This window comes from Microcebus murinus, chromosome 9, assembly GCF_040939455.1.
Source record: "Microcebus murinus isolate Inina chromosome 9, M.murinus_Inina_mat1.0, whole genome shotgun sequence".
Lineage (NCBI taxonomy): Eukaryota > Metazoa > Chordata > Mammalia > Primates > Cheirogaleidae > Microcebus > Microcebus murinus.
Genome location: NC_134112.1, coordinates 80,269,365 through 80,289,439, shown reverse-complemented (window position 1 = coordinate 80,289,439; position 20,075 = coordinate 80,269,365). Strand labels below are relative to the sequence as shown.

Sequence of the window (20,075 nt, the reverse complement as noted above, 5' to 3'; positions counted from 1 at the left end):
AACCCATTTTATTGTAGTGGAAATGCAGCTGTCATTCCAGATGCATCTGAAAAAGGGCATGCTGAAAATAAAGAAAAACTGTCTTCAGTAGACCAGCAAAACTCACTGCACAAGGAAGTGCCTTCAGCTAGATCAGATTAAAAACTTCAACAAGGTAGAAAAAGAAAAAGTTAACTCAGTACTGAATGGTGAAAGTAACAAGAGGGAAAAAGACACCAGAAAGAAACTGGAAAATTAAATAGACAGCAAAGTATTAAAATTCTAACAGGAAAGATTCTGCTGTTCTACAGATTCAGAAGTATTCTAGATAGCAAGATTTAGGTAGCATTAACCACAACGAGAATCAGATACCCAGAAAAACAGGGACATACTCACAGAATCAAATAACTAAGAGCAGAGCACAATCAGTGAAAAGTGGATGGATGGTTCTTGGTGCCATCACCAGAGGAAGTGGTGAACTGTCACATCCTCAGTGACCAGTGCAGAGCAGCTCAATGAGAGGGAAGTGAAAAGCCATCAGATTGTACCGAAAACAATTTCCAAAACCAGCCATTTTCTCATAAACTGAGCTTTTCTTGTAATCTTGCAAAAAGATTACAAGAAAATGCTAACTACATTAAAAAGTGCTATCAGATTACCTTTTAAAAGACTTAGATAAGAGAAGGAAAAAAAAAAAAAAAAGGAAAAAAAAAAGGAAAAAAAAAAAAGAAAAAAAAAAGAAAAGACTTAGAAAGTGGGGGCAATTTCTTGTTCATATCAAATATCTAACTTTTCAGATAAGTGAAATCATCATATATTTATTTATAATATTTACAAATCCACAAGTATTACTTCTGTTTAAACCATTATATTTCAGAAAAATTTCAGTCAAGTTAAACTCTGTATGAGCATATTCGACACCAGAGTATACATCATCATTAGAGACATTTTTTCAGAAAGTTTTCTCTCATCTCCTCATCTTAAAATTTTATTATTTATTCCACTAACATCCACAGAATGGGGTTGGAAAACTCATCTCCTGTTTTTGTAATTAAAGTTTTATTGGAACACAGCCACACAAGTTTATTCCCATAGCATCTATGGCTGCTTTAGTACTACAAAGGCAGAATAAAATAAGGAGACCATATGGTTCTCAAAGCTGAAAATATTTACTACCTGGCCTGCTATAGAAAAAGACTGCCAACCTCTACCTTAGAGCACTGCCCTTTAAGGTGAGCTTTAAAAAGGTCACTTTCCATGAAACTTGTAATTAGAGGATCACAATCACAGGAATAATCACTGCATTTGTGAAAAAAAAACTGGCTCTTTTTTTATGATTTTCCCATGTGCACTGGCTATGGTTGTATCAGGCTAATTCATATGTTTAAAACAAAGCACTCTGTAATATGATAGCTTCTGGAAAGACTGAGTAAGGTGACTTCCTTTCTCCTCAGCAGTTTTTTTTTTTTTGAGGGGAAAAAAGAACCTGGCATTTATTCAGGGTATTAATACTCTGGCCATAAGATTCTATAGTAAATAAACTAGTACCTCTCTTCCAAGGAACACTCACAGTGCTTCCATTAAGAGTAAGGAGAGCAACCAACAATGTCATCTCTGCTTTTAACAGCAGCAGGAGATACAGAGAGAAGCTGTGTGGAATACTGGACTTGCTATGCAGTGTTACCTCCTGAAGCTTTTGTGAGGAAAAAAGAATGATGACATTTAGATACTGCCTGGCACACAGTAAGCTGGTGGTCATTGTTGTTAATAGTTTTCATTATTATTAACACTGGCCTAGTTGTGTCACTCCTCCTGGACTCAGCTTCCTTGTTTGCAAAATGAGGGAGGTAGACTACATAGTCTTATAGGAGTCTTGCTACTATAAAATTCTATGACTTTATTAGAAGAAAAATAAGTCCAAAATACAGACATTAAGGTACATGTTCTCAAAGAAAGCATCTTTTAGGAAATAGTTGAAAAGGTGAAGCCAGACTTCACAAGTCCAGAGATCTGTCGAGTAGACAAAGCTGTCAGTGAGGATTCTTGCTTCAAATCCAACTGTCCTAGGAAGAGGTCACCCTGAGCTGATAAAGATATCATGTTCACCTCTTCAGCAGCAGTGCATGGCCTGGGAGAGCACCCATCCATCCGCAGCACTCTCAATCATACATGCCATTGCAGAAACAAGATTCATGGCCTGGGCAACAATCCAGTGTTATACAATATGCATGAAATCAAAGTTTTCATCATTTCCAATGGTCAAAGGCCAGTGAGTGTTAAATCCCAGAATACCAGGATTAATGAAGGAGTCATTAAAAATCCAGCATTAAATCACTTCCGTAGCCAATGCTGAGAGTGATGTCTATAATACATTACAAGGCTGATTAAAAAGAAACAAGTTCCAATTTAGAAATGAATTACCTAATTTTTTTAACTGGTTGGATGGCTATCACAGCAATTTTGTTATTACAGAGGTTAGAGAGACTGGGTAACATATAAGTTATGCCATGAATAGGGAATTATCATCCTAAAATCACAGCGCACAGAATTCCAGAGCAAAAAATATCCTAGAGACATATAAGGAGGGAAAAGAGAGGCCTGGCAATCTGGCTACATTTTACCTCTTTTAGAGGGTACAGTCTCTCAACACTGTGTCCAGGAAATAAATTTAATCTAGAAAAGTTTTAGAATAATTACAGTGTGAGTTCCACAATTCAGGACTTTCACAGACTCTAGGAAAAGTGAACGTATTTTTCAGCTCATGCTTTTGGAGCTGTTATAACATAAAGTATACTTTCCAGAAAGACTTCTCAGCTAGTAAAATCAAGGGTAAACTGTAAAGACAGTGAGGGGCAACATGGAGATTACCTTCTAATCCACGATAAATACTACTGCTTTATTGCTAGACATAATCTATCAATGTGAAAAAACAAAAGCTCTCAACAAATACATTAAAGGACAGGCATGGTGGCATGTACCTATAATCCTAGTACTTTGAAAGGCCAAAGCAGGAGGATTGCTTGAGTCCAGGAGCTCAAGACCAGGCTGAGGAACATAGTGAGACTGTCTCTACAGAAAAATTAGCCAGGCGTGGTGGCGCACACCTGTAGTCCCAGCTACTCAGAAGGAGGATTACTTGAGCCTGGGAGTTTGAGGCTGCAGTGAGCTATGATGACACCAGTGCACTCTAGCCTGGGCAACAGAGTAAGTCCCTGTCTCCAAAACAAGAAAAACAAATGAATTAAAGATAAAGCATGGTGACAAACAAAAAACTGACACAGTGGGCCTGGTCATACTCAGCCTATATATTCTTCACTGTTTCCCTGAGTTTCTATATGTGAAAATCACAGCCTTCAGATACTTCTATTTATTGTTTTAGGTTCTATCCTAGGATGGTACACTGATTAGAAAAATAAAGGACACCAATTAGATGGTCAGGCTGAGAGAATCCCTTTACAGGCAATGGTTCACATCCACACTCTCAACATAAAAACTTCAACAGTGCAGGGCAATGTACAGAAAACAGTTTCAATTAAAACCATTCAAATCAAAATGGGTGTATTTGTTCTTGACTCTCTCCTCTCTGCCAACCCATTATAAAAATAAGATTTATGTCTCTCGCTGAAAAGCAGCCTTGAAGGATTCTCTAAGATCAGGTGATATTACATGTTATAAACATGAACAATATTAAAAATATTACATATGGCACTGGTTAATTTGTTATATCCCATATTTACTAGCTGAATAAGAGCCCTTGTTACAAATAGAAAGGTATGAAACAAAACAGCCAGGGTCATAAGTGAGGTTATATATAGAAGGGCATCAACATGAAACAATGAATCTACCCCAGGATGGATATTAGTTTGGATCAAAGGCTGCCAAATAATTATGCTTCAGTCACCAAAACACATATTAATTTCAGATACATTAGTCTACCCCTCCTCCATGGAACATAATAAACCAGGGCTTCTATTGGCTTAAGTCTTTATAAGCCCCACAACTGGCACTATCGAGCCTGAAAAATGGACAAATTATTCTTGAATTTCTTTTGTCTCCAAAGGTATTTATTACGTGGAGATACAGTTTTGATTAGTTAGCAAAACAGGGACAAAAAAGAGGTTAACACTTTTTACTGCTTAAGAATTCCTATTGAGGGAGAAATTTTAAAACAACAGTAATACAACAGTTACTAATGAGACAAAATCTATAAATTTGGTAATCAGTTACAGGTAGAGTCAAAAAGAACCTTACAGGTCAAAATTCACTACACCACTATTCCACTACACCACCGCTCTCTCAAGTAAGCAATTTAGTTGAGATGATGTCAGTGGCTACTGGCAATAAGGCCACTGAGCCAACTGGCAGAGATCACTAAGAGTTAACTATTCATGCCTTCAATTACTACTAACAAGAAAAAAAAAGTTAACTGTTTGGGTAAAGTCTAATTACATTAATAAAGAACATGCATCTTGAGCAGACTTAAATCTACAGACTTAAAGCAAACCTAATTACTTTATGATCAAGAGTTTGGAAAGGGCTACAAAAGGAAAAATCCATAGTTAGATATTACAGCCAATGGAAAACTTGTGGCTTCATTGTTACTTCTTGCTACTCTCACCCACAAACACACCCACCAGTGAAAGACCCCTCAATTATGAACCTGGGAAGAGGCTTAAAGGAACTGTAGATTACTAAAAACAGACACATTAAGGAAGCATAATATTAACAGTACTGTTTATGCCACTTTAAAAAAAACAAAAAAAAAGGACAGATAAGGGCCTTAGGAAAAGAGGTTAAATGACTTACAAGGTCACTCTTTAACCTGGAGGCAGAGCTAGAAATAATCATCATACCCTCAGCCTCTCCACTGCTCTGCCATTACGTACATTTTCTAAACAGAGTTGGTACAGGAGAAATTAATGGAGTTGTAAAAGGCTGGGCTTAGGAACTGAAAGTGATCTGAGAACACAGACATTTGCATAAAGTCTTTGTTTATTCCTCCCATTACCTATATCTATGCTGCAGACATAATCGCAGAGGAGAATGTTGTTGGTTGAAATCTCCTGTTTCCACTAGACTTCCTTTCTTATCAATACTGGCTGCACATTAGAATCACCCTTCAAACCACCAGTGCCAGACCCCACACCAGAACAGTAAAACAAGAAACTCTGGGGGTGAAGATCTGTATTATTAAATCACTAAGCATCCGTACTTGGGTTCTAAAGTTGGGCTCCATTATTTTTTGTAAGTGCCCCAAGTGAGTCTATCAAGGTTTGTGAAAAACTTCCCAGACAGAAGACTCAACTAATATACTGTCCTTCTCAAGAGATCAAGGGCCAAGAATAACCTCATACAACCTAAGGCCCTAGCATCATAAATGTATCAAAACACCTGGACTTCCCAAAGAACAAGAACCTGAGAATTGTGGGTAGGTAACAGAGCAAACTTTGGAAGTATGTCAGGAACAGCAATCTCATTCTTATTGGTACTATTTGGGTCACAGGAAGCCAAGTAATCAGTTGTGGTGGCAACCAGAGAGGAAGATTCCTCATCTTTGTCTCTTCAGAATAGAACTGCCAACTGCCATGCTGCATTTCCTAGGCAGCTGTGATGACAAGAGCCCCCTCCAAAATGTAGACATCCCCTGGGGGTGGGAGAGAATAGCTCTCCATTTCTCTAAAGAATAGGGATAAATAAGCTGACTTGTGGCCATTATGACAAAACCAGGCCTACGTACCCAGTTTATTATTAGCTTGACATTAACCACCACTTAAAAACAAAACAAAACCACCCACCCACACAAACACAAACCCTAAGACAGAAAATTACATAATGGCATCTGGAATGATCTGCTCTGACAGTGAAAGCAAAACCAGCCAAACCAGAGAGGTCTAGTAAAGTGCAAAATGGGGATGGGGCAACCCCAAAGAGTCATCCTAATATCCCCTACAGTTAAGGTAAATGCTGATGTACATAAACAATGCTTTGTTTAGAGGAAGAAACTCAAATAGTAATAGTCTAGATTCTAGAAGGCTGTCATTCTGCTCAGAGAAATACCGAGATGCTACTAATTGGAAATACAACTCTTCGTTCTTCTACCAAGCCCAATCATTGTAGAGAAGTCAGAAGAAATCTGATTTAGCACACATTGCTTCTTAGGGTGGAAGCTCAAGATAAGTTTTATTTTGTATAGGTCAGAAAGGAAAAAGAGGTCCAGTAAGAGGAATTCCACTACCTACCCCATTATGGTTTATGACCCACAATCCAGCCAGCTGGCACTATGGAAGCAGGGGAGTGGTGTTTTTGTTCCCCAGAGTCCATTAGCAACTGAACCAAACCCAGTGTCAGTATTGCTGAGGTCTAGATTATGGCAGCTGCTGTAGACTTTCATAGTATAAACAAAGTACAGAACTTCTTCAGGTAAAATCTCTAGAGACAGGACCCCACTTACAAAACTAACTTGGTGAAAATAAAATGTGCAAAAAGTGGTTAACATTTTTCCTAAGAACTGGAAACCAGAATATTTTTTAACTGAACAATTCATAGTTCTGGTATAAGCAACAAATGAACCCGGCAAAAGGTTAAGGTTAAGGTTTTGAAACTTCTGAGTATTCTCTCCTTCCCTTTGGGGAGGAAGGGGTTGGTTGGGTTCCTTGTTTTGGAATAAGCCATTACAGAGAGTTTGTGGTCAATCCTTACTCAATGATCTGATCCTTCCACAGCTGCAGACTGTACTAAGTGACACATGAAAGAACTCAGACATTTCAGAGGGAGGTTTCGGAAAAAGTGGTGACAGAAATAAATGCATGTATAGTTGCTTCTTGTTTTTTTTAAAAAGGTGATTTTGCAGTCAATCCAAGATGATCCCCTCCCCCACCCCCTTTTTTGGGGAAGGAAAAGGAATGGTGTGAGAACTATAATACAGTTTCCCTTGCTACTAACCTGATGTGATGGCTTATAAATCATGTGCTTAATATAACAGAAGCTCACATTAAAGCATCAGTATCCTAAATGACTGTTTATATGTAAGCAAATATAGAAGAAAGTCAAAAAGCTCCATGTAAAACTCACACTGGAAATCCAACAGAAGGCAGTCCTATGTCCCTTTATGAAGCTCATGACCTTAAACATATCCAAATTCTACCATAAATACACACCTCCAAGGTCCCAATATTTGCTAAATCCCTCCAAGTTCCACGTGTTTCCCTCTTTTAAACACATTTTCACTGAAGGCACAAAAATTCACAAAGGCATCACAGCAGAGAGAGTCATTCTGAAAGCTCCACAGACCATGACTTTGAGTAAGCCTTTTAAGGTGGAGGTATAAAAAATTCCCTAAAATGGTAAGTTGGTAGCACTCGGCTTTTTTACCACGTCGGATAAATAGGTAGCAAGTAGACAGCTAGCTCATTAGCTACAGTAAGCACATCCAGGGAAGGAGCCGGCTAGCATACTTCTCGGTTTGAAAGGTTTTCAATAAATTGTTTTTATTAAGAAATAAATTTTATGCCTACTAAATGGTAAATGTATGTTAAGCTTCTTGAAACATTAAGAATTACTCATGAATATCCATTATTTCCACTTTTATGCAAGTACTTATCAATCATTACTATCTTAAGGGAGCATAGTATACATTCAATATTTAGGGGGAAAATGGATGTAATTTAGCCATTGTGACAATTGAAAAAGTAAGAGAAGAGATAAATCTAAACCAAAGTGCCTCCAATGGAACAATAAAATGGCTCAATATGACAAAATCTGGACCATAATCCAATGGGGCATTTTGTTTCTTTTTAAAAAATTAAACACTGGGAAACTACCACTTACTAAGTTCATCCACAGAACAATCTGCTAGATAGAAATACTATCAGTGGAGGAATCAGCCATAGAGATGGTGAAAAATCAGAAGAGAATGAAATATAAAAACACTCAAGAAAAGTCCTCACAAAAGGAAAAAGTCTGAGGTGAAAGAAATGGCCAGAAATGTAGGAGAGAAGTGGGAGAGAAGAAAGAGAAAGGATGGAAAAGAGCACTGGATCTGAAATTAGGTCAACAGTGACCACCAGTTCCCTGGAGAGGCTCAAGGCTCATTTAAGTATTAATATTTGATTATAATGTCTTAGTCACTGTGCTAAACATTTAAAATACCATATCACATTTAATCCTTACAGTAGCCCTATGATGTTCTCTAACTTATAGAAAACAACAACAACTAACACTCAAGATTACAAAGTATCTAATAGTAGAGGTGAGGTTTTACCTCAGGTCTGTTTACTTCCAATGTCTACATTTTTAAAAAAAATCCAAAGAACCTTATGATTCAACAATAGTTTGCCTTAGACTTCATCTCAACACTATGCCCAGTGGTCAAAGTTTTTCTGCTCCTAAATTAAGTTCTTAAAAAATAACCAGCACTCAAAAGGAGTACCCCAAAAATAGTAGCTATTATTATAGTAGGATGAAATAATGGGTAATTTCCCCTATTTTCTAAACTTTTTGAAAATGTTACTACAAGTTTTATTACTTTTTAAAAGATCACTCAGCATGAATTGGAGCAAATCCTTTTAAGTAGCATCACTACTGGGAGTTAGAAAAATCTATAAAAACTCTCTTCCTATTTCCCTTAACACTTTGTACTGTGCTGACCACAGGAATTACAAATAGAAAGGGGCTGAGAAATGGCATATAAAAGACCCAGAAGTTTCACTTATTGATAACCATGTCAAATGTTTCCTCTCCTTATCACATCAATTGTACGATTCAAAGAAATAAAGAAAGAATGCTTGTGGGAGGTCAGAAAGGCCAACTGAGAACTTAAGTCCACATGCCATCAAGGTCCCACTAAAATAAGAGAAAAGACAGATATGGAAAAGCATAAGCTCTAATGATGCTGAAAAATAAGAAAGTGTGTTAACAGCATATCAGAAAGTTTATGCAAACCAAAAAAGCGTATCAGAAAGCAGATTTGTTTTTCTTTTCAATTTTTCTTTTCTTTTTATTTTTTTATTTCGGCATATTATGGGGGTACAGATTTTAAGGTTTCAATAAATGAGAAAGCATATTAGAAACAGCATATCAGAAAGTTTTTGCAAACCAAAAAGCAGATATGATCAGATTGCTAGAGAAACAGTAGCACAAACACTTAAGAAGTAAGAGCACTCCACGGACCTTTATCAACAAATACAAAGCACCACAGTGAGTGGGCTTAAGGGACATCATCCCAGCAATTAATTAGGAACCACATTCAGAAAAGCTGGGCTGGGCCAATGCAGTGGCTCACACCTGTAATCCTAGCACTCTGTGAGGCCGAGGCTTGACGTCAAGAGTTCGAGAACAACTTGAGCAACAGCAAGACCCTGTCTCTACTAAAACCAGAAAAAATTAGCCAAGCAACTAAAAATAGAAACAAAAATTAGCCGGGTATGGTGGCGAGTGCCTGTAGTCCCAGCTACTAGGGAGAATGAGGCAGGAGGTTTACTTGAGCCCAGGAGTTTGAGGTTGCTGTGAGCTAGACTGATACCATGGCACTCTAGCCCCAGCAACAGAGGAAGATTCTGTCTAAAAAAAAAGAAAAGCTGGGCTAGTCAGCCAGTATCTCCCCTTCTTCCCTGTGATGCCTACAGAACCGCCAGGAGCAGAGGTTTTGACCCCTGGTAAAACCCAGGAAATACTCTTATGAACAAGTATAGGCAGTGCTGCTATCATATACTTGTATGTGTGTTTCCCAAACAATACACAGTCCACACAACTGCACAGAAAACTCCAAACAAATAGGGATGTGAGAAAAATAGGGTTATGGGTCAATCACTTAAATAAACCCTATGGAACTTTATACTAGTAAAAACAAGCCTAATAAAAATACAAACATAGGCTGGGCGTGGTGGCTCACGCCTGTTATCCTAGCACTCTGGGAAGCAGAGGCGGGCGTATTGCTCGAGGTCAGGAGTTCGAAATCAGCCTGAGCAAGACCCTGTCTCTACCAAAAGTAGAAAGAAATTAATTGACCAACTAAAAATATATATACAAAAAATTAGCCAGCCATAGTGGCACATGCCTGTAGTCCCAGCTACTCTGGAAGCTGAGGCAGGAGGATCGTTTGAGCCCAGGAGATTGAGGTTGTTGTGAGCTAGGCTGATGCCATGACACTCACTTTAGCCTAGGCAACAGAGTGAGACTCTGTCTCAAAAAAAAAAAAAAAAAAAAAAAAACACAAACACAGTAAAATCTCTACTGGCAGAGCAGCCTAAAACCCTGGGCCTCTCATGCTTTCTCCTCCTTCTAGATGAGGTACTAGAGGATTTTGGCTTCTAACAGAGACAATTTTAATCAGAAGATAAAATCTGATGCCTTCTTAATTACCCCATTGTTTTAACACTAAATGTGTCTTTCACAGCTCTTCCAATAACACTTGCCACTAGGTACCGAACTTGCCCTTAACATAGCAGAAAGCACTAAGGTTCTTGAAGCCACAAAATATTAACAGCTCACAACTTACACTAGCAGAAGTTACTGCTGTACACTTCCCAACTTTACATTTTCAGATTTTTCTTTTTTAAGTTTTTACATATTGCTAAAGCTCTCTCTTTAAATGTGAGAAGGCATAACCTTTATTGTTTAAACTTGGGAATATTCCTTATAAGCCAACATGACTTCAACTTTACATCAACATCAGCCCCCAAATTATCAATGTCATAAATTAATTCACTTCAAAGAAACACATGTTATAGAAGAACAGACGATAGGTATTTAACTTGGGAAGAACTTAGACAAGCAAGCTGAAAGAACAGCAGGGGCAAAGCATTTGAGATAGGCTCATAAAGCTTATCCCAGCCCACCCCTGTGTCCCCTCTCATACCAGGATCCTGGGAAATACATGAAAGCTCTTTACCAGACAGCCCCCCTTCCCTTGACATTTTAGTACGGTCTGTAATTTGCTTGCTTCCTCTATGCTCCAGGCCCTGCTGCTTTTAGGCACCCTACAAGGAAGCCTGCCTCTGCTACTCCCTGCCTACTGACTCCCTTTCATGAAAGAAATGTCATGGAAAGCAGACCTACACACCTGCACAGGAAGATCAGGTCTTCTCCAACTAGTGAGAGACACAGTCGTTCCTTCATAAATATATGTGAAGGCTTACAAACATTTGAGGACTTTTGAAAGAAAAGGAATAAAATAAAGAGAATATCTAATCATGGAAGAAACATATATCAGATAATAGGCAAGGATGCCATTTCTTTTCATTTTAAATGTTCTCAGAGACATTAGAGAAAATATTGTACTCATAAACTAGGAACAGGATGCTATTAAATCAATTAAAGAACAAAAAATTTAAATTTAAGTGCTAAAATTTTTAAAAAGGTAAAATGGGCTAGATTAAAAGAATAGCCCATAAATTTTACAAGAGGTGAAAATTCTTTCAGTTTTAGAATTACCAATTTATTCATGATGCCTAACACATTGCTTACTACATATCAAGCATTCCATAAATATTTGATAAATGAACTAATGACTTGAGTGAGTAAACGAACAAGAAGGATGAATGAACAAGCAAGAGAGTGAGGATGAATAAAAATAAGTCAATATACATGGCTGGTTGGCTAGCTAAGCAAATAATCTGGAAGATTAAATTGAAGGTATCTTTTTGACTATAGGACAAAAATGAAAAGGAAGTTTTAAAGCAATTAGAGAAATGTTACAATGAGACATGAAGCAAAAGTTATAACACAAATAGATTTGGAGAAAAGCCTTATTCTCTCCCAGGTTCTTCATGGTAAGGGGGAGCTTCCCAAGGATCAGCTCAGTAAATATTCAAGTCATCCATCTAGAGCTTGGCACTCTACTCAAATGATGTCGTAAAAAAAAAAAAAAGGGAAAAGAAAAAGCTCTCACGTGCCTCAGCAAAGGATTTGCTGATTTGTAGGATTCAAGGGTACTATTATAAAAAGCTAAATTGAACTTCCATCCAGAAATGATGATAATAAAGTAATCTGAAACCAAGAATTTTTAAAGAAATAAGACTTGGCAGCATGAGGTTTCCATAGATAGACAGCTACAAAATATTTGAACAAAAGAGACAGATTTGTCTAAAACTCAACAGTATTTTCCTGACTGCAATCCTGAACCCTGTGCAACAGCCAAGTTCTTTCTTACAGTGCCTTATGGGATAAGTCTCTTAAAATGATTGCTATACTTGAGCTAGCAGAGGATAGGCCCTGTTATTTAACTACTTCTTTATAAATTTTTGTTAACTAAATGCCACACATGCTTCTGATGTTCTCAGAATGGACAGGCATGTTTCCACTACTCACTGTAAGAGAAGTAGCACAATTATATGAACCAAGCAGCCCATGACTTCTGGGAAACCATCTAAACTGCTTTTTGGGGGAAGGGGGAGAAGCTTGGTTTGGGTTGGTTAGCAGCTTATTTCTGATTTAAGTAGGAGGGGAGGATCCTCATTCCAGTGTCTTGTTTTTCTTCAAAGCAGCGGGGGGGGGGGGGGACTTACCACCATGTTTCATTAAATATGATAAAGTGTAAGTGATCAATCTGTGGGGAAAAGGGGTGGCTATCTCTCAGAGCCTACCTCCTGGCCGAGCTGCTGCCATTAATGCTCCCACCATACTTCCTTGAGTGCTGAAAGAGAACTTTCAGGTTGTTGTGGGCCTCTCTGGATAAGAAGGCTAGGCCAGAAAAGGGGGATTCAAGAGGCCACTTTCTACCAAAGTGCAGCTTGAAAGTGAGATATTATCAGTATGTTTTAAGATTTGAAAATTCTGAGAAACAGGAGGTTTGGCTGATAGTAAAAGCCTCAAAGCCACAGAACTCTAGTCAGAAAAGCTGAGGGTAGTAAGATACTTATTCTTACTGTGACTGAGAAAAACCAAACTAGGATTTAAAAAAGATGATTTTAGCATAGTAAAGATAAGACCTAACCTAAGGCTTCAGTCACTAGTAGAACAACTAGAAGAAAAAAGTATCCTTGCAAATTAGAACCCTCCCGAAAAAAGGAAAAAAAAAAAAAAGAAAAAGAAGTCCTTCCTTGCAAGTTTAATATAGTCTGATTCATACAAATATAATAAAGTTAAGCACTATCTATGAGACAGAAAGGAAGTTCATAAAAACAGCTCTGAATCTGTGGGATGATAATCATTAGAGCAAAAAGGTCACCTAAGATGTTCCAAGCCCCACAGAATGTGAACAGTACCTCTGGTAGCAAGGCCCTATTCTCAGGCAGACATCAAGGCGGGTGGCAGTGGTGATACATGGTTCAAGAGAGATGGACAATGCAAAGAAGTGGTTGAGAAAAGAATAAATACCAGTAAAAAACAAATCATCTCTCCAAAAAGATGTGATCTCCTGCATAAAATAAACAGGAATTTTCCAAATCACTAATATTCTATAGTTCCATCTCTGTGCCATTCTTTAACTTGCCCCAAAAATGGGCCATGTCTATTGTTTTCTACCACTGTGAAATATTTCACATAATGGGAAACAATGAAGAAGTGCCTTAGTGACAATGTATCTTCTAGATATGTGACAATTTTCCAGGGGAAAATGGTAAGGTGTTGGTGAGAATGCATGTCTGTATGTGTGTGAGGGTTGATCCTAGTCATATTTTGTAGGTGCCACATTTAAAATCTGAACACATTTTCTTCCAACACTTTTCTTTGAAAATATGATATGCAGAAAGACATGAGCAAGGAGTTAATAGATTATATGGGTTTGCCAAATTGGAGATCAAAGTAATTGGGAAATCCAGCACAAGGAAAGGTCACCCCAGAAAATCTCACTCTTCAAGCAGGCTCTGGCAAGAAGGAAAGAAGATTTTAATCACTGCAGCTAATTACAGAGATGCCTACATCACAAGAAGAGTTATTTAAATGTCTTAAATACAATAAAAAGTAATTAACAGGAAGCACCATCTTGACAGCTTCATGTCACAAACCAATCCTAAAAGGATCAGCTAATTCCCAACCCAAGAGCCAGAGAGTGAGAAAAGACTCAAAGTTTGATCCTTTTTTTTTTTTTTTTTTTGAGACAGAGTCTCGCTTTGTTGTCCAGGCCAGAGTGAGTGCCGTGGCGTCAGCCTAGCTCACAGCAACCTCAAACTCCTGGGCTCCAGTGATCCTTCTGCCTCAGCCTCCCGAGTAGCTGGGACTACAGGCATGCGCCACCATGCCCGGCTAATTTTTTATATATATATATCAGTTGGCCAATTAATTTCTTTCGATTTATAGTAGAGACGGGGTCTCGCTCTTGCTCAGGCTGGTTTTGAACTCCTGACCTTGAGCAATCCGCCCGCCTCGGCCTCCCAAGAGCTAGGATTACAGGCGTGAGCCACAGCGCCCGGCCTGATCCTTTTATTTTTTATTTAAACTGTTTTGATTAACAGATATCAACTCTTGCCAACTCCACAGTGAAGTTAATAAAAAAATTTTTTTTAACCTATTAGAGGAACCATGAACTTTTGTTTTGTTTCCATTGATTCCCTTGAGGGCAAAAATGAGGAGCCATAGCCTGTGTCATACAAGCAAATCCTTTCTAAGTTCTTGTGACTCAACTACCCCCATACAGCAAGAGAAACAAAAGGATTGGACTGAACCTTCTTGGGGATACATACAGAAAATTCACTCACTTGGCATGTGAAATGCATCTAAAAATTGGCTTTGAAATAACCCTTTAAGAGATACCATCTCATCTGCCTCTTTTTTCTCTTTTCCCTAAAATCACCAGTTTCAAAGAAGTTCTTCTACATTTAGAGAAGTCTGCTGTTTTCTTTAAAGCTACTAGTTCTTTAAAGCCACTAGGTGTTGTGAGGGCCTAAATGTAGTTATATAAACCCACAGATTATGACAGACATAATTTAGATGGGATCTCATCTTAATTCCACATTTCTTCGAGCTTGACCAAAGCTCACCTTTCAGAGAGGCAATGCATATCACAGAGGCTCTCTACTAACACTTCCCTTCACTGACTCATACATTCTATGATCCCAGCAAAATCTATGAGCTACTGAGGACCACTCTAACACACCCTGTGCACTTCTGTCCCAACCAGACAAGCCATTTGTTTTTGTCCTCAAATCTAGTTTATACTGGTTGTGCTTGTTGTTTTAATTACATACTTCATTAAATACTGTATTAATCATTGAAATATTAGCACGCAAAAAATGTGTGCTTATGAAAACACTTGCATGCTTCAAAAATTTTAATAAAGAGAAATGGCTTTAAAATGGTTACAAAATATATATGAGTGGGACAATTTTAACAGATGAGGAGGATGTAAATCACAAAGATACAGGGTTCTATAATTAGTGTTTTGAAGTTCTCATTCTAAATAAAGTTATGTAATCCACCAGGATATCATATAGGTGGTCCATGCTGCACAGATAGCAAAGATTTAGAAATATATTCACATTTTTATGTTTAAAATAAATAAAATATTTGAGACATGTCTTTTAAAAGTTCCCTTGTCTAAACAGTGTTTATAAAAAACTGACCATTAAGATAGAAGGCTACGGGCCAGGCACGGTGGCTCATGCCTGTAATCCTAGCACTCTGGGAGGCCAAGGCGGGTGGATTGCTTGAGGTCAGAAGTTCGAAATCAGCAAGAAAAAGACCCCGTCTCTACTATAACTAGAAAGAAATTAATTGGCCAACTAATATATATATAGAAAAAATGAGCCGGGCATGGTGGCGCATGCCTGTAGTCCCAGCCACTCAGGAGGCTGAGGCAGCAGGATTACTTGAGCTGAGGAGATTGAGGTTGCTGTGAGCTAGGCTGATGCCACTGTACTCTACCCAGGTGACAGAGCGAGACTCTGTTTCAAAGAAAAAAAAAAGATAGAAGGCTAGGGTGGCTCACGCCTATAATCCTAGCACTCTGGGAGGCTGAGGTAGGAGGATCACTCAAGGTCAGGAGTTCAAGAGCAGCCTGAGCCAGAGTGAGACCCTGTCTCTACTAAAAATAGAAAGAAATTAGCCGGACAACTAAAATATATAGAAAAAAAATTAGCCAGGCATGGTGGCACATGCCTGTAGTCCCAGCTACTCAGGAGTCTGAGGCAGTAGGATCGCTTGAGCCCAGGAGCTTGAGGTTGCTGTGAGCTAGGCTGATGCCACGGCACTCTAGTCCAGGCAACAGAGCGAGACTCTGTCTCAAAAAAAAAAAAAAAAGATAAAAGGCTATTAGTAGTGTACCTTAATTCTGAATATAAGGTGAATATTTGGAGATTATTATTTATTAATACTGCAACTTTTATATAATATTATTTGAAGTTGGTTTTTATGGAGACAAGGTCTCACTTTGTCACCCCAACTACAGTATAGTGGCAACCTAAAATTCTTGGGCTGAAGCAATCCTCCTGCCTCAGCCTCTTGAATAGCTGGGGTCTATAGGTGCCATGCCACCATACCTGGTTAATTTTTCTATTTTCTGTAAGACAGGGTTTCGCTCAGGCTTGTCTCGAACTCCTGTTCTTAAGCGATCCTCCTGTCTTGGCCCCCCAAAGTGCTAGGATTATAGGCATGAGCCACCACACGTGGTCTGGAGCGATTCTTGAAGTATAGAAAATTCAGAGAAAAGATAAATGACAACAAAGTCAAGGCAAAGGGAAAATAAACAGAAGCTATGAGTAAAATTAGAACATAAAAAGCATGCTACTAAGTCCACTTGCTGCAGATGGCCTATCTTTGGTAATAAGCTTCCAATCACTAAATAAAAGAGGAAAACTATTAGTTACAAGTTTTATAGTATTGATTAGATAAAAACAAACTTGCAGCTATCCCAGGTAATGAGACATCCAAGTATTCCTGGTTATGCTTTATAAGGGGATTATTTGCAATACAGTGAACAAATCATTCAACAAATTCATTGACCTCCTACCATGTGCTGGATACTGGGGCTATAATAGGGAATAAAAGAGACAAAATTCTCCATCTTTAGGGAAATAATAGTCTAGTCATGGCTGGCTTCAACCAGTAAATTCTTTACATGTCTAGTGACTGCAGCCTAGCAGTGAAGCCACAAAGTCTAGCTCAGTAGAAATAACCCTATGAAGAAACATACAGTGTAATTCTTTCCAGATACCTGCCAGGCTGATCTAGTCCAAGGAGACAATTTAAATATCTAGAAGAATACTTCTAAAATTCTTCTAAACTTTTATATGCTTCTATAATTCGAAAAAATTTACTTCAGTGAATCACAAAAATAATATTTCATACAATCCAATTATAAGAACTAGGAAGCAGAAAACTCAGGGTTATATCCTGTCTGGCAGGAACCTGGAGTACAGATATTGGATTAAGACCAGACAACTTGTGTTGTTAAACAACCAGATGCAAAACAGGGTTGACACCTTCTTACAAAGGCTCAAGAATGTAATCAAAACCCAGAGTGGAACACAGAGTGACTCCACCTCCACAGAGAGAAAGGCTGAAGGAGCAATTTCAGTACACCAAAACAAATGCAGTTGAAACCTCAAGGTTTTATGGCACACATGGCCACAACACTCTACTCTGGAAATTTTAAAAAGTCATCTGTCTCAAATTATTCTAAAAACAAAAAAAATCCTAATAAAATACTTCCTGAATATCTCCTTTAATCAGCATAAACTTATTTTAAAAATATACCTATCTCAGTGGTAACTAAATGAGATAATCCACTCTAATAGAGAGTTAGATAAACATTGGTGGAGGCCATCTGCCAAAAATAAAGGGATGTGTTTTTTACAATAGTGAAGTTGTTTTCACCAGTAATTAGTGACTGCAAAAATTTTAATATAGGGGAATACTAACATTCCAACTCTTTACAGTAGAGAGGCAGGCATCCAGTTCCTAAGATATGGTGATAAACTGGTAATAAATCATTATTGCAAGTTATACAGATAGAAGAATGACCCAAATATGTCCTAGTTTTTCCCATTTTAAAAATATCATTTGATTTGTCAAGAACCTGCCCTGCTCCTAACAAAACCTGATACCTGTGATGGTGTGAAGGTAATAACATCAAAACTCGATATTGAGCTCCTCCTGGCAAAGACGAAACCTCACTTTGTTGTGTGAACGTTAACAACAACATTAATAAATATAGGAATGGTAATAGTAGCTAAAAATAGTAATTTCCAAATGTGAAAGCAAGAACAAGGGGGAAGAGGCTCCTGTGTGATAGGAGAGTTTCTAGAAGCTAAATAGCTACAAGATCCTCATTCTTTTCAGAGGCATGCTGTGGCTTAGAGGTATTTCTTCTAATGGGCTTCATTGTACTTTCAATAAGACAATCTTTGTTTTGATGAGAAACCTATTCTTTTCTTCCCCTCCACTATGCCCCCTTAAAAGAAAAGAAAAATAACAGTTTGGTAACAAATAGCATTTAAGGCTGTTAAATAGAGAAGGAAACAATTACAGCACTGGTATATTTTATGCAAAGTAAGAACTGCTACTGGGGTCTGACTGATTGTTTTAATATTTATTGTGGAAGCACAGCCCAGCAGGATTCCTCCTTCCCCTATCAGATACCTCCCTTGATAGGCCCTTTATCAACAAGGCTGCCAAGAGACCTTGGAATAGAACCAGGTTATAGCCAGTACAGCAGAATAGGAAGACTCTACCATCTACTGACTATATTCCTCTATACAAAGAAAATGTCCAATTAACCTTACCTCTTCTTCCCTCTTCCCCCACACCCCAGCCCTCCACAAATGAATTTCCTAAATCAATATGCAGAGAATCTTTTTAACTAGTTTTGGATAGTAGCTAGGGCCTACTTGATATTCAATAAATGGCATTATTAATAGTAATAATGTGTACTTCATAGTGCCAAGCACACAGAGCCCAATAAATCTTAAATAACAACAATAATGAAAGTATATGATTACCTAATGAGTGATTATAAAGTACTTTGCAAATGTAAAGTGCTACACAGGCATATAATTATAAACCACTGGGTTAAGAGCAACAGAAAGCAATGCAGAGTGAAAGGAAGGAGAAATTTGAATGAGTAGAGAACCCTTATCCATTTAAGAGACAGCTGAGTCCCTGCCAGCCAGAACACTCACATTCCTCCAATGGTGACAGTGGCACAGGTACGCTCTGAAAATGCAGGCACTGTCTCTGTGGCTGGGCTGGCTGGTCTAATGTAGTCCACCGTCACATTGACCTGGAAATAAAGAATCAAGGCAGTTAGGGTTGGGAGTTTGCAAGAGAGCTCACTAGTAGCCACATATGCCTGCATAATTGTGAAAGATCAAATCACTCAGTTTGACTTTCTGGGTCTAGGATTTTAAAAAACAATAAAAAACTGAGCAATAGACAGGCAGAAAATATTTGCAAAAGATATAACTGATAAAGGACAGTTATCCAAAATATACAAACAACTCTTAAAACTCAACAATAAGAAAACAACCTTATTAAAAAATGCAAAAGACCTGAATAGCTCACCAAAGACAAGATACAGATGACAAGCATAGGGAAAGATGTTCCATATCATATGTCATTAGGGAATTGCCAATTTAAACAACATTGAAATACCACTACACATCTATCAGAATGGTCAAAACCCAGAACAATAACACCACCAAATGCAGGCAAGGATGTGGAGCAACAGGAACTCAAATTCATTGCTAGTGGGAATGCAAACTGATGCAGCCACTTTAGAAGAAAATTTGGTGGTTTCTACAAAACTGAACATATTCTTACCATTTGATCCAGGAATACAGCTTGTTTTGTTCTTGATAATTCTTAACCTGGTTCCTGAGAAGCTAGGACAGACTGAAATTACATGCAGAAATTTACCTAGAGGAGTTGAAAACTTATTTTCACACAAAAACCTGTCCACAGATGTTAACAGCAGCTTTGTTCATAACTGCCAAAACGTAGAAGCAACCAAGATGTCCTCCTCTAGGTGAATGGATAAACTGTGGTACATCCAAATGATGGAATATTATATATAGTGCCAAAAACATATGCGCTATCAAGCCATGAAAAGACATTGAAGAACCTTAGATGCATATTACTAAATGAAAGAAGCCAATCTAAAAGGTGTCATATATGATTCCAACTATATGACATTCTGGAAAAGGCAAAACTATGAAGACAGTAAA

At 38.0% G+C, this 20,075-nt stretch overlaps 1 protein-coding gene across 1 annotated transcript in view; it reads right to left on the bottom strand.

The window, feature by feature from the left end:
- The window catches only part of SND1 (staphylococcal nuclease and tudor domain containing 1), a 425,525-nt gene that overhangs the window by 215,965 nt on the left and 189,485 nt on the right, over positions 1 to 20,075 (bottom strand). Inside the window, exon 12 of the mRNA XM_012789123.3 lies at positions 19,032 to 19,132. Coding sequence (XP_012644577.1) covers positions 19,032 to 19,132 — 101 coding nt within the window. The remainder of the gene's footprint in view (positions 1 to 19,031; positions 19,133 to 20,075) is intronic.